Source organism: Meriones unguiculatus, chromosome 15 (assembly GCF_030254825.1).
Source record: "Meriones unguiculatus strain TT.TT164.6M chromosome 15, Bangor_MerUng_6.1, whole genome shotgun sequence".
Lineage (NCBI taxonomy): Eukaryota > Metazoa > Chordata > Mammalia > Rodentia > Muridae > Meriones > Meriones unguiculatus.
The window spans coordinates 8,517,426-8,542,312 of record NC_083362.1 but is presented as its reverse complement, the minus strand read 5'-3'; the positions used below and the strand labels follow the sequence as shown (position 1 = coordinate 8,542,312).

General features: G+C 42.4%; 2 protein-coding genes across 3 annotated transcripts in view; one reads left to right on the top strand and one right to left on the bottom strand.

Annotated features, from left to right (window-relative positions):
• Enosf1 (enolase superfamily member 1) overlaps positions 1–20,214 on the top strand; it is a 41,225-nt gene extending 21,011 nt beyond the window's left edge. For both annotated transcript variants that reach the window (XM_060368140.1, XM_021664294.2), the window contains 11 exons: positions 3,051–3,123; positions 3,453–3,491; positions 3,921–4,003; positions 4,997–5,031; positions 7,289–7,376; positions 9,191–9,325; positions 14,214–14,255; positions 15,100–15,229; positions 15,501–15,600; positions 18,413–18,494; positions 19,477–20,214. In XM_060368140.1, coding sequence (XP_060224123.1) covers positions 3,051–3,123; positions 3,453–3,491; positions 3,921–4,003; positions 4,997–5,031; positions 7,289–7,376; positions 9,191–9,325; positions 14,214–14,255; positions 15,100–15,229; positions 15,501–15,600; positions 18,413–18,494; positions 19,477–19,590 — 921 coding nt within the window. In that variant the 3' untranslated portion in view covers positions 19,591–20,214. The remainder of the gene's footprint in view (positions 1–3,050; positions 3,124–3,452; positions 3,492–3,920; positions 4,004–4,996; positions 5,032–7,288; positions 7,377–9,190; positions 9,326–14,213; positions 14,256–15,099; positions 15,230–15,500; positions 15,601–18,412; positions 18,495–19,476) is intronic.
• A 1,415-nt stretch (positions 20,215–21,629) lies between these two features.
• LOC110566447 (clusterin-like protein 1) overlaps positions 21,630–24,887 on the bottom strand; it is a 51,419-nt gene continuing 48,161 nt past the window's right edge. The window contains exons 13-15 of the mRNA XM_060368138.1: positions 24,169–24,344; positions 23,122–23,193; positions 21,630–22,111 (exon numbers count right to left, since the gene is read on the bottom strand). Of these exons, the coding sequence (XP_060224121.1) occupies positions 21,974–22,111; positions 23,122–23,193; positions 24,169–24,344 (386 nt within the window). The 3' untranslated portion in view covers positions 21,630–21,973. The remainder of the gene's footprint in view (positions 22,112–23,121; positions 23,194–24,168; positions 24,345–24,887) is intronic.

Genomic DNA, 24,887 nt, shown 5'->3' with positions numbered 1-24,887 from the left:
AGTTGGTAGTAATAGTGTGTTCATGTGCTTGTTTTGTTTTGATTTTGCTGTTGTGAAGTTATCTATATCCTGTGTTTTCTTGGGTGTAGTTGACCTTATTGGGTTGGAGTTTTCCTTGTAGAATCTTCTGTAGAGCTGGGCTGGTGCATAGATATTGTTTAAATTTAGTTTTGTTATGGAATATCTTGTTTTCTCCATCTATGGTGATTGAAAGTTTGGCTGGATATAGTAGTCTGGGTTGGCATCTACGGTCCCTTAGAGTCTGCATGACATCTGCCCAGGGCCTTCTGGCTTTCATAGTCTCTGTTGAGAAGTCAGGTGTGATTCTGATAGGTCTCTATATGTTACTCTTCCTTTTTCCCTTGCTGCCTTTAATATTTTTCTTTGTTCTATAGATTTGATTATTATGTGGGAGGAAATTTTTATGGTCCAATCTATTTGATGTTCTGTAAGCTTCTTGTATGTTTAAAGGCATCTCTTTCTTTAGGTTGCAGGATATTTTCTTTGAAAAATATTTTCTGGTCCTTGGAGCTGGGAATCTTTTTCTTCTCTTCCTATTATTCTTAGGTTTTATATTTTCAAGGTGTCTTTGATTTCTTGAATGATTTGTGCCAGGAATTTTTTATTTACTATTTTTGACAGATGTATCAATTTCAATTATGTTTTCTATGCCTGAGATTCCCTCCTCCATCTCTTGTATTCTGTTGGTAATGCTTACCTCTGTGGTTCCTGTTCTCTTCCCTAAGTTTTCTGTCTCCAGGATTTTTTGAGTTTGTGTTTTCTTTATTGGTTCTATTTCTATTTTCAGGCTGTGAACCATTTTATTCATTTCCTTCACCTGTTTGATTGGGTTTTCCTATATTTCTTTAAGTGCTTTATTTGTTTCCTCCTTAAAGTCTTCTATTTGTTTATATTTTCCTGTGTTTTTTAGGGATTTATTTGTTTTCTCTTTAAAATCCTCTACCAGCTTCATAAGCTTTTAAAGTTATTTTCCTGTGTTTCAGCTGTGTTAGGATATCCAGAGCTTGTTGCCACATTGCCCTGGTTTTGTTGATTGTGTTCTTATGTTGGCCCTTAGCCATCTGGTTATCCCTAGTGTTGGCTTAAGGCCTTGGTTTGTTCCTGAAAGCTGCTGGACTTCTCAGGCATGCACTAGGTCATGGGGGGTGGGGGGATGGATCTTCTCAGGTAGCCTACATCTCTTCTCTGCTGGTTTTGTGTCAGTTGGACCTATAGGTAGGGAATTAGGCTGTGGGTTTCTGACTTGTTTGTTTCTGTGAGGTCCTGCCAGTCTCCTCAAGACAGCTAGTAGAGCCATGAATCGCAGGCTGGATCTGCATGTCTCTGGAACCCGGTGGCAGAGAGGGTGGCAGAATCAGCTGGGGGTTCTGACAGTGGTACATGGCAAGTCTGGCCTCAGGTCCTCACCTTTCTCCAGGGAAACACCAAGGGTAGCTGGCATTTTGGAGTTAGCAGTGCAGGGCTTGGTACTCTGCACTCCTGGTTGTCAGACTCCTCTAGGAACCACCATCTTGGATCAGGGACCCTGTATGCTCCTATTGTCCAGCTGGTTGCTACAAAGGGACAAGTAGAACTATGGACCAGAGGCTGGGACCCTGTCTCTGGTATCAGGGAGGTGTTCTTGGGTAGGTGGGAGGAGGCTGGGGTCTGATGCTGGAGCTGTGCATTTGGAAATCTTGTGCAAGTAGGTGGCAGGAACCAGGTGCTGGGAGCCTTGGACTGTGTGTGACTCTTGGAGCTGGGAGTCGCCCAAGGGGGTCCTTGGCTCCCCAGATGCCTCCTACCATTTGAGAAACAAATGTTGTGTTTTGGAGTCAAGAGCCAGATTACTCACTTGGTCTACAGTCTTCTGATCTTCTGCTCCTCAGATACGGTATGGTACTCAGTGGGTGCCACCATCTTGGAATGTCCTTGCTACGACATCTTTTGGCCACTTTGATTCTAAAAGCATGATCAGGTCATGGCAATTTCCACTGTGAAGTTCCATCAGGTCAGCAGCTTAATACTGAATTACAAAGACAGTTTTCTGGTTTCTTTCTCAGTGACCAATATTTGTAGCAGGAATGAGTACCTAATTGCTAAGGAGGATTTAAAAACAAATTCTTTGTGCTAGTTTAAGACCCAAGGAGACCTGACTTTCAGTCCAGGCTTCATTAATGAGTAGCTGAGTGACTATGAGCATGTTGCTTATCCACTGTTGGTGGCAGCTGACTCCAGGTGATTTCTGAGGGCCCACACATAAAGGACATTATTATTTGACAGCAAATGAAGGAAAAGCAAGGAATAGGCCTTAAAGGTTGTTGGGCTAGGAGACTTTGCCCAGATGGACTCAAGATGCTCTCACTACTCCCTTAAGACAGGCTGAGGGTAGAATGGGGACCATCTGAAGGGAAGGGTTTTGGAAGGGTCTGGTTTATAGTCATGAAAATATTTTGGAGTCCAGCCAAGCATAGTGATGATTGAGCATGAAAGAAAATTCCTAGAGCATGGCCAACCTTCTTCAGGAGGATTAGTGGGTCCTCTCCTCTTGTCAATAAATCACAGTCTGTGAGGAGATGGCCACAGTCGCACTATGGAGAGTGTTGGGCCAGGGCTGCCCTGAATGGCCTGTGAGAGCGGGCTTTCATGAACTGTGCTGTGCTGTTCCAGGACTACCTTCATCATCTCACAGTTCAGTGAAACTTCAGCATGGCAGGGAGAACAGACTTAGAAAGGGGCTCAAGGAACTCGACGCCTTTACTTTGTGCTGAACCTTCACTGGGTCCTCTGGCCAAGAAATCAGGTTAATTGGAAAGAACAGGGCAGTGGCAGGAAGTAAAAGTTAAGACGGAAGGGACTGAGGGTCTGAGAGCTTGTTAAGGGCAGTGCGGTGAATTTCTGAAATGTTCACCACTAAGGAATGTGCACAGGACGAGACAGACAGATCCCAAAGATCCCTTCCTGGAAAGGATAAACTCATGAGATCAGTGTAAACATAGATTAATAATCTGCCTATGGATTGATCTGGGCTTTTCTCCTCCTACTATCAGGATCCAAAGGTGCTGTTGTCCTGCATTGATTTCAGGTACATCACTGATGTCTTGACAGAAGAGGATGCCTATGGTGAGTTGTGTGTAAATCATGGGTCTGGAAGTACCTTGGTACTTACCAAGGAGTGTACCCAGCAGATGCAGGCTCAGTTTTCTTTTTCTTTTTTTTAAATATGCATTTATTTATGTATTATGTATATACAGTCTACCTTGCATATATGCCTGCACATCAGAAGAGGGCACCAGATCTCATAATAGATGGTTATAATCTACCATATGGTTGCTGGGAATTGAACTCAGGACCTCTGGAAGAACAACCAGTGCTCTTAACCTCTCAGCCATCTCTCCATCCCCAGACCCTGCTTTCTAAATGAGTGATTTATGCTCTTTCCTCCCCTCCAGAAATACTGCAAAAAGGTCAGCTTGGTAAAAAAGAAAGAGGTACGTTGTGAGAAAATGCCCTTTTCTGTTTGTGCTATCAAAGTCTACTTTTGAACATCCCTGTCTCCTGAGGTGCACAGGGTGCTCCCAGATTCCCTGTAATGGGCATTAGATCCTCAGTCATACATGTAAATCTGGGAGAAGAGGCCATCTTGTGTGACTTGGCTACAGGGCTGGAGCCAGCAGCAGTTCGGGGAGGTTTGGCTTTTATGTTGCACTGTGGCATAGGCAACCTTGGGGAGCAGGGCATTCAGTGACTGTCCTCGCTGCCTGAGCCTGACACACTGGAGGCGGACTGATGGCAGTGAGTGTGGAAGGGGTACCCAGGAGAACAACCAGCTGTCCTTTAGGGAACCATTTAGCCCCAGGCAACTCTAATTCTGGAGTTCCCTGGAAAGTGCCAAAGGTTGTAAGAGCTGTGTTTTCCAGAGGAACAAATGCTGAGACATGGCTACCCTGCGTACACCACATCATGTGCCTGGCTGGGGTATGCAGACAGCATACTGGAGCAGGTAAGCTTTGAAACCTGGCCTTGCACACAGGCCGAAGCAGGAGAAGCAAACTAGTTCGTGTGTATTTCACACCACTATACCTGCCTCTGACACCAGATAAGTGGATAACACACACACACACACACACACACACACACACACACACACCCTTGGACAACAACTGGGTGCCCTGTAGTGTAACTCAGTTTCCAAGGACTCATCTGTTTCACTTGCCAATTGTGCAAATCCAGGTTATCACCTGAGTTTATGACCTTCGGCAACTAGAACACAGGTTCCTACAATCCAATACCCTGAGTTTTATTATTCACTAGAATAGCTCACAGAGCGCTTGGCTTACATTCACCAGTTTATTATAAAGGGTGTAACTTAGGAAGATCCAAGTTAAGTGGGTCCACAGAGTCTCATGTTGAGTTCTGGAAGATGATAGCCTGGTTTCGATTCTTTGCATGTGTAACACTGGCAAGTCACTTAACCACACTGAGCCTCAGTTTTCTCTCTGTGAGGTAGAAAAATGCCTCTCCTCTCTCTCTCTCTCTCTCTCTCTTTCTCTCTCTCTCTTCAGTTTTTTGAGACAGGATTTCTCTGTATTACAGCACTTGGTGCCCTGGAGCACATTCTATAGACCAGGTTGGCCTTGAACTCAGTGATCTGCCTCTGCCTCCGAAGTGCTGGGATTAAAGGCCTGTGCCACCATCACCTGCCTAATACCCCATCTCTTATGGGACACTCATCCTGTATCCTCCTTTCAGGAATGTTATGACGATTAAAGGAATGGTTCCCATAGAGATAAGGAAAGAAAGCTACTCACAACTAGAGTGATACTGTTTGCCAAACTACTTCTGTCTTTAAACAGCACATGCTTGTTCCTCTGGTTTGTGCTACAACCATAATGTTAGTGAAATCAAGATAAGAAACCACTGAAGTACTATCAGGCCAGGGGGACATGGTGCATGATGCCAATGTGTAATGAGAGATGCACCCCTTTCCTCACAGCGCTGCGCAGAAGCACTGAAAGATGGCTGGACCAGGTAAGCTGTCTACGTCACGGGACTTGACCTTCTTAAGTCACTAAGAGGCTGCATATGGGAAGAGGAGTCAAAGATTAAATCCCACCAATGATGCCTGGGCAACTAGTTTAGTATGTCAGTGCACAGACATTTCAACCTAGGCTAGGCATATCCTCTCCACAGACACGGTGTGAATCTACTTAGAATTTTAGAATATCACTTATGGAAGAGACTTTGGAAAACATCAGCTTCAAACACCCATCCAAGATACAAATCCATTCATTTGTGGTGCAAGGGATCGACCCTGGAGCCTCATACACATCAGGCAATTGTCCCACTGCTGAACTCCAACTCCATCCAGGATCTCGATTTTAACAAGACCCATCCGTTGTTCCTTATTTGCATAAGCAAATTTGAGAGACACTAAAACCTTGTCAACCCCTTAGCCAAACAGAGTGGTAACATTAAGGAGACAAGGAAAAGGCTTTTGTATCTTGATAGAATTAAAAAAAAAAAAGCCATATTTGATAAAAATTATTACAAGGTGAATTTGGAGCAGATGTTCCGTGAGGACTAAGAAGAGGCTGATGAGTCAACTCTGTGGGGTCAGGAAGATTTCCGGACCTCAGCACAAGAAGTGTGCAGAGGCTATGGACAGCTACTTCCAGTTCTCTCCAGTAACAAAAGTCCTGCAGCTGAAACTCCCACCTAGAGTAAAAGTATCTCTGGGTGTTCATTATGAGTAAGATAAAACAAGACAGTGGGCACCTGAGTATGTTCGTCTTTTTTTAAAAAAAAAAAAAAATGTTTCTAGTTGAAATAAAATTATATCACTTTCCCTCTCTCCCTTTCCTCTAGTTACCCTCCTGAGAGCCCCTACTCTCAAGTTGATACGCTCCTTGTCTTTATCATTGTTATATACATACATAGGTGTATGTATGTGTATACACTATTATATGTGTATATACTGTTATATGCTGCTGAGTTCATTTTTGTTGGTAGTGTGTATATGATTTCAAGGTTGACTACTTGGCATTGGATAACCAATCAGGGAAGAGGCTGGTCTTCCTCCTTATAGTCATTTGTTGCCTGTAGTGTTTTTTTTTTTTGTTTGTTTGTTTCTTTTTAGGGGTAAGACCCTGCAAATTTTTCCTCCTTCTATGTTAAAATGTCTTTTGATTGTTCTGGTCTTGTTTCTTCAGTCATTTCTAGGAGAGACTTTCATAGTAGACTTTCTGCAACTTACAATCTTTCTGTCCCTTCTACCTAGATGTTTCCTGAGGCATTAATGCAGAAGCTTTAATGTATAGTATCCTTTGGGATCGTGGTCTCCCCATGATCTCTTAATGTCTACATTGTGTCCAGTTGTGGTTTCTGTGATTGTCTCCATTTGCTGTAAAGATCCTCTCCTTTGATGAGAGTTAGTAAATACAACTATCCAGGGAAGGTGATTCCTGTGCCTGTGTGAAGCTTTTATGAGAGGAATAGGCCCTTCGTAGACAGGAAGATTGGGCATTTTGAGGAGTAGAAGAGCTAGGTTCTGTCTGCAGTGGCAGCCTAAAGCCATCGTGGCTCCCACGCACAGCCTTCAACAGATAGATGCTTGTGAGGGAGAAATTGGATACCAGTCCCTTAGGATGATATTCTGTCTTCCACTAACAGTGCCCACACTGGACCAACCACACTCGAGCAGAGTCACAAGGAACGTATATAGCTGCCTGTGTCTCAAGAACATAATTGGATATCAAGACAGACTGGGGGTTTGAGGGCTCCTGGTGAGTGGCCAAATATGCCACGAAGGAGACCTCTCCAGGAAACTATAGCCCACACACTCTTGTGCTTCTCTTTGTGGCCAAGTCCTTTTTCTTCCCTGGAGCCCCTCACCATAAGGAACCATATGGACTTACTAGAGACAAAACTTTCTGTGCAAATAACTAGCAAATGTATGGGCTTTGTCAACCCCATTTGCCTCTGCCATTTGGACCTGTTTGTTCTTACCTGTTTGGCGTAGCAAAATTTCAGGGAGTGTACTAGAGATGCAGCTTCTCTTTCCGGTTCCTTAATTGTGGGTCAGCAGATAATTGAGAGTCATCGCCCTGATCCTGAATAAAGAGATCAGGTTGGAGCATTATTATCAAATGACTTGTCTAAAGTTTTACTGGGAAGAGTTGAGGTTACTAAAAAACACAGACTGTGAATGGCTCACAGAGTCACTTGTGTAGAAAATCCAGGTGTTCTTGCCAAGTTAGAGACCTGTCTAAACTAAATGTATTCATAGGTTTAAAGTAAAAGTTGGGGCTGATCTCCAGGATGACATACGAAGATGCCGCCTCATCAGGGACATGATCGGACCAGAGAAGACTTTGGTAAATACAATCTCACAATATTAAAACATGGCAACTTGATGGAAGTTTTTTTTTGTTTTTTTGGTTTTTTTTTTTTGGTGGTACTGTGAATCTAACTCAGGGTTGTGTCCACATTAGATAAGCACTTTATCACTGAGCTATGGTATTCACCCCAAGCCTGAAGCCTTTTGTTTCAAGCAAGGATTAAAAACATGGACATTTTTATAATTTATGGTGGTCATGTGATAGGTGAACTCTTTTAAAAAGCTATAGGATCTGATCAGTTTTAGTTTTATAATTCTGCAGAGCCAGTTATTTCTAATCAGAGCAAGAGACCATCGTTTTTGTTAATATGCGTGAGCCTGAACAAATAGGCTTCCATTGGTATCACCCTGGTATGTAAATCATTAACCTCCCTTAAGCAGCTTATTAGGAGACAGGTTCTAAGCAACCAGTCTTTGGAAAAGTATTGAGATTTTAGCCAAGATAAATATAAGCATTTATCATTCCTATGTATTTTATGATGTAGTTTTAATTTTATGTAAAATATTTTTGTAAAAGAAAGTCAACAATCAGATTTTTTATGAGTTTTAAAAATAAGGCTTGTTTTGTGAGTTAAAATTAATTTTAGAGACATGCTGTAAGCTCAGAAGTCTCATTATTTATACATGAAATAGCACTGCTTTTGCTTCATGAGGTCATCCTCATACAAATAATTTATGACAAAAATTGATCTCGGGCCTGCTAGACTGTATCCTGTAAGGAAACTCTTACCACTTAGATGATTTATAGAATCTCATGTCCTTGTCCATCACTTCCAAGTGTAATGATGGCAAGCTCTGCACAGCAATCCTCTGGTTTCCAGGTAAGATGATGGTGAGGAGAAAACAAAAGCCTAAAAGACAAGGCCTGGACTTGAACTAACTGGTTTTGAGTCACTTACTTAACTTCTCTATAGCCCAGAGTTTATTTGTAAAATAGGGTAATATGAGCTGCCTTGTGGGTTATAATTAAAATTAAATTAAAAAAAACTACCTAGTGGAACAGGTGCTTCATTAGCGGTCGTTTATTAATATGTCAGATACCTGGTGGGAACTAGTCAATAAAAGACTATTGAACAAACTCAGTGTTGACCGTGCATCTGCTTGAAAAGATGACAAAAGGGGAACCAATGAGATGGCTCAGCAGTTAAGGTTATCTGCTGTCCAGTGTGAGAACCTGAGTTCAGTCTCCAGGGTCAACATCACAGAAGGAAAGATCTGATCCCTACAAGTTACCCTCTAATTTCCACACATATGTGAGAGGGCACACACACCACATGAGTAAAATAAGGATCTAGAAAGATGATTCGGGGATGAAGAGCATTTTTTCTGCTCTTGCAGAGGATCCAGATTCTCTTCCTAGCCCCTGCATGGCAGCTCATAGCCAGCTGTAACCAGTTCCAGTGATGCCCTCTTCTGGCCTCTGCTGGCACCAGATGTTTACATGGCACACATTATGGCAAAACACTCACATACTTACAATAAAAGTAAAGCGCTTAGTGGATCCAATTGAAAGGTCAATCAGCACATCTCATAACCCAGCTCAGAGCACTTGTAGACATCACAAGAGTCGTGTGAACAGCTCACGTCACCTCCCTCATATATGGCTCAGATCTGAAGCCAGATTTCTAATCCCAATGTCTGCACTTTGAATTCTTGTTTTGAAGACTTGGGGCTAGACTCTAGAAGAAGAAATGCCAGAGGAGTCTTCCTAAGCAGTAAGTTGCAGTAAATGATAACATCCTTTCTCTGGAGCTGTAGCCCTACAGAGAAGTGAGAAGTCTGTCCTTGCAGATGATGGATGCCAACCAGTGTTGGGATGTGCCTGAGGCAGTGGAGTGGATGTCAAAACTGGCCAAGTTCAAGCCCTTGTGGATTGAGGAACCCACATCTCCTGATGACATTCTGGGCCATGCAGCTATTTCTAAGGTAATAAAGCTGCTGCTTCGGCTATCTCAGTCATTTGCTATTTTGTTTAGTGTTCTTGAGGGGTCGTGACAGATCCTAAAATTGTCATGGCACAATCACTCATACAAACAAAAGACCATGTTTGCAAAAATAAAACAATCTTCCTTGCAAATGAGGAGCTATGTTTGCAGTAATCACAGGCCTTCTTCTGGGCCACAAGGGAAGTGTTCTCCTATCTTGAGTGAAAATAGCTTCAGGACCATTTAGTTCATTGTGGTTTATCTCTCTTTGAGTGTTGCCTTCTAAGGCTGGTGAAGGCTGTATGGAATATATCTTCAATCATGCTTATAGTGGTCTTATCAAACTGCTAGTGTGTCCTCCAAATTATTTTCCACAGCACCCAGAGTGCTACCAGAGTACATGTGAATGAGGGAAGTCAGATTGCCTCACTCCCAACAGCTTAGCCTATTTAAAGGAAATATAAAGATTCAAAGAGAGATGTGTACAATAAAGGTTTATCATCAACGTTAGTGGCCATTACATAGTATTCTAATAATGTTTAACTTCTGTCCCAGAGCTCCAGGGACAAGCAGATCTCTGTAATCTGCCTTAGTATTTGGTAGAGTAGGTAGAATGAACATATTTTCTGCTTATGATCTTTCCATGTACAGCACATTTATAAAGATCCTATCAAGCTGTGGAGTGCCTGTACTTTATTTTCTTGGAGTTAAACAACAATTAAAGATTCCTACAGAGGGCTCAAAGATCAAGCCTTCAAACAAGAGATTGCCTGTTTTTTTTTTCTGAGAGCCCCTGGAACAAATTCACAGTAATTGGTGTCATCTGCATTGCCTTAAGAAGGGTTCAGATAGATCTAAGAAACTATGTCAGGGTAGGTCGCTATTATTGCTCAGGTACCTAGCACTGATCTTCAGAACTGGAGGACCAGTTGGCTCATCTGTAAACTAAACTTCCATCCTCAGAACTAAGCATGCTCTGCAAGAGACTGTATTCAACCTGAGGCTGTGGGATGAATGGAGAATTTGGGGTAAGACTAGTTACGAAATTTGAATCATCACACCACAAAGAGCCATCATGGCCATCTCAAAGCTTTGGCACCAAGACCTGGAACCTTAAGCCTATCTCCCCCTCTGGGCACAGGTTTGGGCAGAATATGCCTATTCTCTCTCTCTCTCTCTCTCTTTCTCTCTCTCCTTTCCTGCACATTATATTATTGGATTACTGTATTAATTTGGCTTCTAGCCTGCTCTTGACCTTTAAGAAACATTTTCTCTCTGGTAGGAGTTTGTGTCTTAGTTACTTTTCTATTGCTGTGTTAACACCATGACAAAGGCAGCTTATAGGAGGAAGGGTTCATTGGGCTTATGGTTCAAGAGGGTTGAAAAGATCATCATGGCAGGAAATCGTGGCAGCAAGCAGCTGACATGGCAGAAGCTGGAGGCTCACATCTCACCTATGAAAGGCATGTGTCTGTAGGGACACATTTCCTCCAGCAAGGCCACACCCCCTAAGCCTACCCCAACAATGCTACCAACTGGGACCACATAGTCCAGGATCTGAACTTAGAAGGGACACTGAAACCATCACACTTTGATGGCTGTATTTTCTCCTTTTGTAGTTTTTGTGGTTATCTTTAAAATGTGCCCCTGAGCGAGAGAGAAGGCTCGGCAGGAGATGGCTGCTGCCAGATCTGAAAACCTGACAGTTCAGTCACCAGGACCCACTGACCACCATGAGTTATTCTCTGTCCTCCATATACGCCCTGGGGTACGTGTGCCCGCACACGCGCACATACAAACACAATTAATTAATTAAAAATTGAATTAATCTTTAAGATAATTTTAGAAAAGAAAAATGCTTGAAATAAAAAATAAAATGTAAATGTTAGGGAGAAATCTCCCCTCCAGGTCCCCCTCTTCTTTCGAGACATGGTCTCACTGTGTAGGCCCACCCGGCCTGGAACTCTCCTTGTAAAACTCACAGAGGTCTGCCTGTCTCTGCCTCTTGAGTGCTGGGATTAAAGGCAGGCATCACTACACCCACCCCTGGGAGGAATCTTGTTTTACATTCTGGGAGGGACCTTGATGCTCCTGCTCCTATTAGGTTGTGAGACTGGAAAGTCAGGGCCATTCTCCATTTCTCCTAAGTAAATTAACAGAGTCTGCTTAGACCAGGCACCTTCCAGAAGCCTGTGTATAGAGGATGCCCTCCTTTATTTAAAGAAAAATAAATAAATAAAGCACCTGAAGCCTCGCCCAAGAGGAAATGCTGAGATACATAAAACAAAAGCATCGGAGTGTTGGATCTGAATACTGAGTGCCTAGTGTGGTAGAAAGAAGCTCACTGAAGGGACAGTGGGGGTTGGCCAGGACGGTCAGAGATGGGGATGGCCTCCCAAAGGACATGCCTCACAAAGTTAATGCTAAGGCATATCACACTATAAACCAGTTGAGAGACCTTTGGAGTGAGCACAGCCTTCTCTGTGTGTATGTGCATGCATGTGAAGGCCAGAAGCCAACCTTGACTATTATTCCTCGAGCTGTCTACCTTATTTATTTTGAGGCAGAATCTCTCACCAGAACCCAGAACTTGCCAGTTAGATTGATTGGCAGCAGTGGGCTCCAAGGATCTACCTGTTGCTGCTTCCCCAGTGCAGGATGATACAGGTTCATATACTTTCCTAAATACATAAATACAACCTGCTTAGGCATATGTTACTGACCTTTAACTTCTGGAGGAAATCAAGGGCAATAGCGATAGCCAAAATGTTTTGGGAGTCTCTTGGACAGTCCAGACTAACAACTCAAGGTTTCTCATACGTGGTGTTTGATTTGATTTGATTTTTGTAGATAGTTTTGGTTCCTGGGTGGAACATTGTCAGCCCAGATGGGAAATTTTCATTTGAACAATGTATGTATATGTCTGCAGAGGCTTCTGTGTATTTTATTTTAATTTTAGATACTAAGATGATTCCTTATGACTTTTCCAGATACCCTCACTGTTTACCCTCCTTCTGTGTTTATCTCCCTAATTAAAGTCCCATTTCCCCTTTTAAATAATTTGTACCTTGCGATTCCCTTCTTTATTGCTCTTTTCCCCAACCCCACCATCCCCCTTTCCTTTCTTAGTTTTTGCAGTTATTCCAGGTTATATACTCACAACTGAAATTTTGGAGCTAGGAACCACAAATGAGATGGTATGACATTTGTAGCCATTTTTATTTGAGAGCTCTCCTGTTCAGAAATGAGTTATTTGGGTCTTTGACTCTTTATTTTTTGAGATTTTTTTTTTTAGGGTTTTTTGTTTGTTTGTTTGCTTTGCTTTGTTTTTTGAGACAGAGTTTCTCTGTGTAGCCTTGGCTGTCCTGGACTCGCTTTGCAGGCCAGGCTGACCTCAAATTCACAGAGATCTGCCTGCCTTAGTGCTAGGATTATAGTCATGCACCACCGTGTGCAGCTGTTTTATGAGGGTTTGTCTTTCTTTCTTTCTTTCTTTCTTTCTTTCTTTCTTTCTTTCTTTCTTTCTTTCTTTCTTTCTTTCTTTCTTTCCTGGATATTGATCCTCTGTCAGATGTGTAGCTGGCAAGGAGTCTCCTGCTCTGTGGATTTTCTCTTCACTGGATTGTTTCTTTAGCTATGCAGAAGATTTTTAGTTATAATACAAAGTGCCCCTTGTCAATTGTTGGTCTCAGTTCCTGGGCAAATGAGGTCCTATTCAGAAAGCCCTTTTTTGTACAGATATCCTGTAGGGTCCTGCTTGTTTTCTTCTAGCAGTTTTAATGTTTCAGGTTTAGGCATTTGGAGATACTTTTTGTGTGAGATAAATATAACTTCATTCTTCTACTTGTGGACATTCAGTCTGCTGGCTTTTCTCTGTTTTATGTTTTTGACGTCTATGTTGAGTATCAGGTGGTCATAGTCACAAGTTTTTATGTTCAGGTCTTCACATTTGTACCCTTTTGTCTGTTTGCCTGTTTCTGTGCCAGAACAATATTCTTTCTGTTATTATGGCTCCATAATGTATTTTGAGGTATGGAATGGGACTTCCTCCAGCACTGTTCTTTTTTACTTAAGACTGTTATGGTTATCTGGGGTCTTTTGTGATTCCATATGACTTTTAGGATAGTTTTTTTTTCCTTTTCTGTAAAAAATGAGATGGGAGTTTCAATTGGGATTGAATCTCTTAGTTTAGAGACAGGGTCTCACTTTGTAGCCAGACTAAGCTCAAACTTTTGATCCTCCTACTTTAGTCTTCATAGTACTGGGCTTACGGTTGTGTACCAGTATGCCTGGCTTATTAGGGTTCTTTTTGCTGTTGATACATTTATTTATTCATTAAAGTATGTGTGTGTATGTGTGTGTGTGTGTGTGTGCAGAAGTCAGAGAAGAATTACTTTACTAAATGACAGAGGGGTTCACCAGGTAAGTAGTGCTCTTAGCCTTATCTGTAAAGTCAGGCTGTCCACAGAGCTGGGGGAGGGGACTTTGGAATTAACAGAAGCATCACTTCACAGGGTTATTAGGGGTACAATAAGAAAATAAATGTAGCCGTGGCCTACAGCAAGTAGAGGCTACAAGAATGTCCTCTCTGTTTGGAACGTTGTTCAGGCCTGGGAACATGGAGAAACATAGTGATGCAAAAGGAAGTCTCAAGAACCACATCCAGGAATAGAGCAGTGGCGGTCTGTGAGCAGCCCTGGCTTCTTCCCCCCGCTGTGGATACACAACTCTCCCACACACACATGTTCCTGTGGACATCCTCCTGCCAGGCTTTCAGCTTCACATGACTCAACAGCAGGGGTGTTTCCTTGAGCTCTAAAAATATTTTTAAACATTCAGAGTTGCAGTTCAAACATTGGAAAATAACACCGGGCTGCCTTCTTTTGCAGGCCCTGGCCCCATTAGGAATTGGCGTTGCCACAGGAGAACAGGTGAGTGATATGCCCTTGGTATCACCTCACTGACCACTGACAGAAAACACAGTCCTGTTGTATTATAAGTTGGGAAAATTTTATTATCTTAAAAATTGGTGGTTTATTAGAGTCCAGAGCTTTGTGGCTTTTTCCATAATTTGAGGGACTCAGGTTACTGGGTTTTTTGTTTTGTTTCTGCTTGTTTTTGTTTTTCTCTAAGCAATTACTCAGAATTAACAAGGCAACAACTTAATACTGTCAGGGCATCCAGTGTCTTCAAGAAAGCCAGCTTCCAGACAGGGTAAGAGTGATGTCACTCTCTCCTTGTGCTTATAAATTAAGCACTAGTGCCTGCCTCCACCTGCTGCAGTTAGCCCAAAGGCAGAGCAGAAGATTTTCAGCCTTCCAGCAAAATGCATAATACCCCCCTGCCACTGTTCCATGTTGTCATGGTGCCATCTGCTTTTAGATGTCACTGTGTGTCCTGATGTTCCACCCCACTTCTCCCTTGCCAGGTGATAAAACAGTAACCCTGTTACTAATCGAGAGCCAGTGTGATTTGTATTTGATGCACAGTTACATCTCAGATTTGTTCCTTTTCACTGTCAGGGTCACCTAAGGCCAAGTGAGAAGAAAAAGGAGGAAGGAAGGAAGGAAGGAAGGAAGGAAGGAAGGAAGGAAGGAAGGAAGGAAAAAAAGAAAAGAGAAAGAGAAAGAAAAGAAAAATATTGTCCAGGCTTCTTGAAATCTAGTACTGAGTAACAGCAGTTGTGGAATCAAGGTATGCCAAACTTAGGCATCATGCAAACCAAGCCCAGTTCTTCTGTTGGTGTTATGTTGAAATGTTTAACTCTATTTCCAGTGCCACAATCGAGTGATATTTAAGCAACTCCTACAGGCTAATGCCTTGCAGTTTCTCCAGATTGACAGCTGTAGACTGGGGAGTGTCAATGAAAACCTCTCAGTATTACTGATGGCCAAAAAGTTTGGAAGTAAGAGTGATTGAGAAGGCTGTGGGCCAAACCTCCACTCTGCTTATGCTGGCCTTTGCAACTCATGGGTCTATAATTGGCCTTTTTTCTAAATCTTATTTATCCCTAATCAGGGAGTGTTGGCTGATTTCCATCTTGGAGTTTCACCTCTGAAGATTAAAAAATTACCGAATCACCTATAGACACTAACAAAAACCTGTGGGGTCTCTCTCCCTCTTCCTCTCCCTGTATCATTTTGTGCCTTAAATTGAAATACCTACCTTCCTTCTAGTTCCTGTTTGCCCCCATGCCGGTGGAGTTGGACTCTGTGAACTGGTACAGCACCTGATTATATTTGACTATATATCAGTCTCTGCCAGCCTTCAAAACAGGTAAGTAACAAGGCATTAACCCCTCTCTCATTGCAGTAATATCCCTTGACCCAGGACACCTCTTTGAATATTCTTTCAGGGCCAGAGATATTCAGAACCCTTTGTACTTTTGCAAGCACATAGAACAGACTTAACATACCAGTTCCAAACTAAATAAACATGATACTGTTCACTTTTTTCTTTTTCCTCTCTTTAATTTTATGTATATGGGTGCTTTGCCTGCGTGTATGTCTGTGCACATGTATTCACGGCCTAAAGAAGTCAGAAGAAGGTACTGTATCCCGTGGACCTATTATAGATAGTTGTGAGCTACCTTGTGAGTGCTGGGAATCAAACCTGGGCCCTCTAGAAGAGCCGCTAGTGCTCTTAACAGCTGAACCACCTCTCTAGCCCCAACAGGATTTTAAACTGGGCAGTCTCCTTCCAGTCATTTACACGTATCTGGATTTGCTTATTATACTTTGTCTGCTGAAGCTGAGCATCACACACACATGCACCCACAAACAACAAAAACTTCACTAAGGTTAAACCTTGAGAACCTACATGGGTAAGGCAACCACCAAATTCAGGACTATGAGAAAGAGATGGATGCGCCAGGGTACGTGGAGGCAGGGGTGTGGAGGAGTCCGTTTAGAATTCTAATGGTCTCTTTGTTCTGCTGGCTAGTGACTAAACAGCATTTTCTTTTAAATCTGCCTAAACTAGTTTGTGTTCTAAAGAACACTTAGTCGAAGGGGAGGAAACTGGGACCTCCTCACCCTAGAGCCGCCCACAGACCTAATCTCACAGGAATCTGAAGAGGTCTAGATCGGTTGAAAAGTCTCCCTGCTGGGTTGTTTTACATTCCCTTTCTCATTTCGGTTCTTGCCTTCTCGAGAGTCCTGCCGGCCCCAGCGGGTGAGTCACCTGAGTGCCTCAGTGCAGGATCCCCGGTGTGAGGCCCCCCTAGTGCTGGTGCTTTATACAGGCTTTGCAACTCAGAAATGCCTGTATAAAACTGCCCCCACACACCAGCACCACATGCTGACATCCTAACCCTCTGCTTTGTCATTCCTTATGCTGTTGTTGTTGTTGGTTTTGTTTTTGGGACCCGACTGTTTCCACCATGTAGCTGGATCTTTATCTGCACCCTGTTCCTTACACAGGGACGCAGGAACCATTAGCTTCTCTTGCTAGTTTATTTGTGCATTCCTGGTTGTTGTGTGACATTATTCCTGGGGAGACATGAACAGACTTCTACTCACTCTATTCAGGTAACTGATGACAGATTCAAGTACAGATCCCACCAAAGTTCCAACTTGGTGAACCAATGAGTTTTATTGGGGTTACTTATAGGAATATGATCAAGGGGCTACTTACAGGAGCAGAAGTGACTCAAAGACACTGCCTTACCAAAGGCCACCTAGCATGAGGGACAGCTCACCAAGCTGGGACTTGGAATACACCACACAGCCTGCAGGGGGCACCACAAATTGAAGCGCGTCCCCTCCAGACGACTAAGTAGGCCTGAGCCTCTTCCAGGGAGCTCACCTGGTCTTGTTTCTTGTAGGCAGTTCAGCTGGGGCTTATCTGCTTCTTCTAGGCAGCTGGGTTTGTCTGAGTGACTCTCAGCACTGTTTACTGTTTACTCTGGGAAAGAAGGGCTCAGCGAATGTGGACAGTTTCAGGGTCTTCCAGAAGCTGTTTTGAGTTGTTTACTTCACTCTTCCTGAGCATATCCATAGTTATTTTTCCTCTTGTTGGTCCACGTCCCTAAAAAATTCAGTCTTAGGAAATTTCACTCCAAAACAGGAGGTTTTACTACACAACCCTAGTACAGGCTGGTACGTACTGTTATCATGTGTCATCATGTTAGCAGGTGACTATGGAAATAGGTTAGGTTACCAAGCTCTTGGGTATGGTACCGGCCCACAAGCCTGAACAGTGTCATGTACAATTCGAAGAGATTGACCCAATTCCAAGCCTGTGTTTTTCGTTTAATCATCTGCACAGATGGAAGTTTAATCTAGTTTGGCAGTTTAATCTAGTTAACCAACATTTGGCATTAGGCACCACAGTAATCCCAAACGTCTGGAATTTGAATCCAGGGGTTACTATAAAACTTTCAGGGTGGGGCTGGGAATTTAGCTCAGTGGTAGAGCTCTTGCCTAGCAAGGCCCTGGGTTCGGTCCTCAGCTCTGGGAAAAAAAAAGAAAAAATAACAAAAAGACCAAAAAGAAAAAAACAAAAAGGTAACTAAAAAAAAAAAAAAAAAAAGCTTTCAGGGTAACGTCACAGTATGTCTCAGCTCCTACATCTGTCCTGGAGATGGAAGCACCTCACAGACTGACTTTACACAGAAACAAGCAGTAATAGCTAAGCCTTGGGGATCAAACCTAGAGGCTTATCCAAGCCAAGAGCTCTGTTAACACTGAGCTGCAACCTCATGTCTGTTGCAAAAAGGTTGTGTGTTTGTGTGTGGGTCGTGTTGAGTGCAGGCACATTCACTGTGGAGGGGACGACCTCAGGTGCTGGTCTTCACCTCCCTACCTTGTCGAGTCAGGGTCTCCTTGTTGCTTACCACTATATACATCAACTATCTTGTTCATCTGAGCTTCCAGGGGTCTTCTGCTTCCATCTCCCCTCTCAGCGTTCATGCCCCACCTCAGCTTTACGTGGGTGCCTGAGATCAAGGCCGGTCCTCCTATTTGTAAGGCAAATGCTTTACCCACTGAGCCATCTCCTCGGCACACCACTTAAGGGTACTTTCTCTGCTTTCGTAGTTGCTATCTCACGGGTTAGCTAATGAAACACTAATGCTCCACTTTCCTAGGATGTGTGAATATGTGGGCCACCTGCACGAACATTTCAAGTACCCTGTGGAAATCAAACATGCTTCATATCTGCCTCCCAAGGTAAGCTGAGGCCTAGGACATGTTGCAGACATGCTGTCAGAATCCAGGGACCACAAAGCTTTGACTCAAGAATTGATTTTTAATAAAACTTGGCTTTTGGTAAGGAGATCAGATCCTTAAGTTCTAAAGGTCAGTAAGTCAACTTGACACAAACTAGAGTCATTTTAGAAGAGGGAATTTTAACTGAGAAAACGTCAAGAATATTGGCCTTTGGGCACGACTGTGATGCATTTTGATGTTGATATGGGTGGGCGCAGCATACTGGGGACAGGGCCACCCCTAGACAGGTATAGTTTTAGATGATATAAGAACAAGGTAGTAAGGAGCATTCCTCAGTGGCCTCTGCTTCAGTTCCTGCCCTCCTGAGTTCCTGTCCTGATTTCCCTTGGTGATGGAATGTGACCTGAGGGATGTAAGCTGAAATAATTTCCTCCCCCAGGGGGTTTTTAGTCAAATTTATCATCGCACTAGATATCCTAAGACACAGAGCTACAACCATATTTTCACAGTTGGTAAGCCCTTAAAGCACACATTCCTCCTTCCCAAACGCCAGCAGCATCAGCCCATTAGTAACCTGGGCTACTTATCCTGATTTTATCCAGATTATGGCTCATTTTCACCAACAGATATTAAGCTACCAAAGTTTTAGTTTCACTAACAATCTAGGTAAGTAGCCAATAAAATATGACCCTCTCTTCTTTCAAACAACAAAACTTACATTGTAAAGCTTTATTTTTAATTACATGGATGTGTGCGGGCTAGCGCCAAAGGAGGAAAACCCTAGAACAAGAACTGAACGTTGACTGACATTGGTGCTGGAACTCACACTGGTATTCAACAGGCACTCTCAACTTCTCAGCTACCTCTCCAGCTCCCAAACTTAATTTCTTAACTACTGAATTACCTCTAGATTAGATTTAGAAGCATTTCTAGTAGCAGAAGAAACCAGTGCTAACATGTACCAACCTACTGTCTTTGCTAGGATGCAGGCTACTCAACAGAAATGAAGGAGGAATCTGTAAAAAAACACCAATACCCAAATGGAGAAGTCTGGAAGAAACTCCTTATTGCTCAAGATTTGTGTGTTCGGCCCTAACACTTTTATTTTTCCTGAAGTGGAGATGCTTAAAATTCTGGAGTTTTATAAAAGTAGAAGAAAAATCAAGTCTAGCTGTAAGTCACATCCACCTCAGGAATCATCTGTCATCATGGTTGATGGTCAACAAGTCAACATTCTACTTAATTCTAAGGCAAATTTACCTAACCCAAAGCCCGGGATGTTCTTTAAAAATCTCTGTCAAGTGCTATACATTGAAAAATATGCAACATGTTTCATAATTTGTTATTATAATTCCTTATCCTAACATTTGTCATAGTTCAGAATAAAACTGGTTCTGCAGCACTGTGAGGGATCTGGTAAAGCTACAAAAATGATTCACTAATTTGTCCTGAAATGGTTTAGCATCCCTTCTGCTATCAGTCTAAGCATTTTAGAGTCTTTTAACACTGCACTGAAATTAATGGGGACAAATGTTATTTCTTCACACCTTCAGAACTCTTGCAAAACTGTCTTAGCCAGGCATGGGAGCTCCCACGAACAACCCCAGCATTCAGGAAGCAGAAGCTAGTTTTACTGTAAGTTTGAGGCTAGCTAAAGGTACCTACTGAGCTCTAGGCCAGGTAGGGCTAAAGTGTGAGACATGTCCCCTATACTAGCCACCAACAACCAAAACCTTAAAACATGATTTAAAACTATCTTGTGATGGTTAACATTACATTTAATGTTTTTAATTACTGTGCTTAAGATATTATGTAGATATAATTGTTATATATAAAATGCTTCTAGCATGTAAACTCCCAGCTTATACAGGATGAACCCTGTACAAGTTTTTTGTTGTTTTGCTTTACCAGATGCTGAAAACTATTAAGTTGACTGATCTTATAAAATTTAGCAAGACAACAGGTCATGCGACTGCAGTTTCTGCTTTTGTAATCAAACTTGCTTACTCTGCTCAAAAAGATGAGTAGGACAACAGGAAGACATACATGTAAAAAATTAGACCCTCTCTACGTGTCCATGTACTCTTGTGGGTTTTGCCTTTATAAGCGCTGGGCTAATATTAGTTAGTGCATGTTGGGAGGACTCTTAGGTAGAGACCTGGCCCCAGTCATTCCAGGAGCCAGAAAGAAAAAGCATCTTTTTAAAATTTATTCATGATCATAGTCTTAGTTTTATTGCTCTGAAGAGACACTATGACCACAGCAACTCTTAAAAAGGAAACATCTGGGGCTGGCTTACAGTTCAGAGGTTTAGTCCATTATTGTCATGGTGGGAGGCCTAGTGCCATGCAGGCAGACAAGGTGCTGGAAAAGGAGTTGGGAGTTCTACATCCTGAACCGAAGGCAGCAGGAAGAGACAGTGAGCCACTAACCTGGCTTAAGCTTCTGGAACCTCAAAGCCCACCCCCAGTGACACACTTCCTTCAACAAAGCCACATCTACTCCAAGGCCACACCTCCTAATAGTGTCACTCCCTATGGTCTATGGGGGTTATTTTTATTCAATCATCACAGTCATGATGCATCTCTAAATGACTCAGACCCATAACAATCTTAATGGTCATTATATCTCTATAAAATGTTACTCTACTGAAATAAATTGTGGAAAAGGAAGAGGAAATAGCTTAGTCTATCTTTCTAAATACAATTAACTTTAGGTCGAGGCTACATACTGAATTTCAGGTCAGCTTGGTACAAAGCAAGACCCTGCCAATAAAAAGGGGGTCAGGGGGAGGCTGGGGATGGCTAACTTTGTAGAGCTCTTGCCTAGTATACAAGAAATCCTGAATTTGATTTCCAGTACAATATAAATTGGATATGGTTGTACAAGCCTACAGTCCCATCAGCAATGAGGTAGAGTGAGGAGGGTGAGGAATAGTCATCCTCAGCTATAGAGTGTGTCCCAGGCCAACCTGGGATACTGATGAGACCCTGTCTCAACAAGTTAATAAAGGCTTAAGTTTTCAGGTTAATCTATTTTAGGCAGAGACTGAGCCCGTCACTAAGCCTGACCAAACTCCCTCAAATTGCACTCTGACCTACATGCCCACACAAATAGTAATTTAAGAAACAGACAAATGCAAAACAGTTCTTTATTATGGCAGCATATAATAAAATGTGCATAAGTGAACATTGTAATGTATTTCAAGTTTACAGGAATAATATAATCTGAATTTCACCAACCTTCATATACAAGTTTTATTTTTTGTTGTTTTGTTTTTGCTGAGTATATAATTTCAGCTTTTTTATGTACCTTCAGTGAATACTAAAGGAAAGGCAGTTTTAAATGCCAGTGACACTTTCATAGACGTTGATAGTTACAGAGAGATCACTGTCAATTTTAACCTAGTTCACTTTCCTTTAGAAAAAAACTATTTTACCCTAAAAACTGGCGATAGTCACAGCATCACTGAAAGCGCTCTAAACAGCCATTTCCATTTTAATCGTTGGGTGTGGATTATACCCTTCAATCTGAAAGTCTTCAACTTTGAAATCATCAATTCTCTCAACTTTTCGGAGGATTCTGAGCTTTGGGAAAGGTCTTGGTTCTCGCTGAAGCTAAAAACAAAATAATGGCATTATTTGACATTCGTTCCTGTGTCTCCTCGTTAAACCAACATAACTTTATCACAAAGTACTACTTTATAGGAGTGCAATATTGTACTGTCTTTTCTTTCTGCAACATTGGGGATCACCTATTGCCTCATGAGAGCTACATAAGAAATCCACAATCCAGCTACAGCTGAGCTTTTTTTTAACTTTTTATTCTGAGACAGTCTTTGGCAGACTCTGTCTCAGTGCTTATGTTGAACCCTCTCTGTGGCCCAGGCAAGCCTTGAACTTGAAATGCTCCTGCTTCAGCCTCTTTTTTTTTGTTTTGTCTTTTTCGAGACAGGGTTTCTCTGTGCAGCTTTGGCTATCTTGGACTTGCTGTGTAGACCAGGCTTCCCTCAAACTTACAGAGATCCGCCTAACTCTGCCTCCCTGAGTGCTGGGATTACAGGTGTGGTCCTGTGCCCTGACCCCATCACCTGTTTCAGCCTCTTAAGTAACTGTGATTAGAGGCTGAAGCTACCAGCTAACTTCTAATAAATATATTAAACACAGGAATACAGTTGTTTGCTCTTCTGAGTCTAATTTTTTTCCTTAAAGTTCATGAAGCATGGACACTCATTCTTGCTGCCATGTTGGCTGCTGTATTATAGAGATTTGAATAGACAGGCTTTTTAAAGTTCAGGCCTAACTACTGTACTTAAGCATAAAACTAAAGTCAAACACTTCATTTTTTAACTCTTCAAGTAAAAATGAGTTTAAATGCCGTATCTCCTGGCTTTTCTCTCTGATACTGGTACTTAATGCCTTACCATTTTCAGTGTTTGTGGTTGCTAAGGCTGATTATGGCCTCATCCCTGCTTACCTTCCTTATTAAAAGCCCTGCAGTTGAAACACTTCAATATAAGACAGCATGAACCAGAGTGCCCATGATACAAAGGGGGCCCTGTCATCCAATTTTTTGTCAATAGAAGGCACCAAGCTCAAAAAAGAGATTTAACAGGTCTATTTCTTACCTGAATTTTCAGTGGCTCGATATGATTCAGGTAAATATGTGCATCTCCCAAAGTATGGACAAAATCACCTGGCTAAAAACATCTCACAGGAGAGAACACAACAGTTAATAGTTTAATTCTTTTAAAAACACATCATCTGAAAAAACAGATTAGCAGCAGGTGAGACGGCTCAGTGGGTAAAGGCACTTGGCCCAAGCCTGACAACCTGAGCTTGATCCCCAGGATCCACATGGAAGAAGAGAACTGACTCTTGCCAACTGCCCTCTGATCTCTTCACACACGCTGTGAATATGTGGGCCCCCCACACACAACAAAACATTATACAGGGTATGCAGATACTTCAGAGCTTCCCCCAAAAGCCATTTTATTGGTGTGGTCTTAAAGTTGTGCATGATGGCTGCTACATGAAGCAGTACTTGGAAGGCTGAGATGTTTAGCGCTCTAGTTGGCATCATGAACCTGGGAAGGAAGGGCCTGAAAAATGAGGTGGACTAAAGTCTCAGGCCATAGCCATTTTTACTCAGGGTACCATATAGTTTATACTGAGGGTTAAAAGGAGTCACATGAGTAAAGTGTAATCCGGAAGAAAACCTGTTTTCCATAGAGGTACATGAATGACAACAGCTGAAGTAAACTCACGCCTATCTGCTAAACCTGGGAGAAGCATGCAAACATTCCAAAAACAAGTCTGTTTTGAAGAAGTCACAAGACTGTTCTTTTCTTGGAGCTTTCTCCCAAGCACTCAGAATTCTCACGACTTCATTCTCAGACTGCTTTCTGACACCGAGACAGCAGGTTCAAGGCTAGTCTAGGCTAGAGAAGTCCCTGTCTCTAAAAACAACCCCCCCACACATACAGAAACAAGCATCCTATATGAATGTTAGTTTCCACAGGAAACAAGGGGCCAAAAACCTCCAAGGAGGGTTACAAGGTGAGTCAGTTCATGTCTTAACATAAAAATGTAATACTAATTAGACCGACTTCCCTGCTATGAGTTCAGTACGCTTGTCACATTAGCTATAACCGTGCCTTCTGAAAGCAGCTCACCTGCAGGTCCGTGATGTGTGCGATCATGTAGGTGAGCAGGGCATAGCTGGCGATATTGAAGGGCACGCCTAGACCCATATCACCTGACCTCTGGTAAAGCTGGCAAGACAGCTCTCCATTCACCACATAGAACTGACAGAGGGCATGACAGGGAGGCAGTGCCATCAGGGGAAGATCTGAGGAGTCAATGGGGAAACAAGGAGGGGTGTTAGAGAGCATAGCTATGAGGTAATAGAAGCCTGTTCGTTAGCATAAGATATCTGTAAGCATACATTTATGCTGGAGCAATGCTCTTCCACCTGAGCTGAAATAAGGATCTGGGCTGCTGCTGATGGCACCAAATAAAATGAAAAGTACTTCATTTGCAAAAGCCATGGGAAATGGTCATCTGAGGCACATCTTTCTGTTACTAAGCCTCTATTATAAATACAAATGTCCTTTTCTGGACACTCATACACTCTGGTAGAGTTTAATTTTATAAACCAGTTTAGTTAAGCATTAACACTTGAAACTTCATCTGCTCCAAATTAAAGTTAAACCTACAGGTATATTTTTACGGGCAACTTAATGCTCCTTTAATATAAATGCATATATGGAATCACATGGGCCAAACCCCAAAATACGAAGGTGAAAAAAACAGAACAAAGTGTGAGTTGGTCAAGGGCACACAATCAACCACATGACTGGAGGCAGTTCCAGTGCCCTCCAGTGCCTCAGGC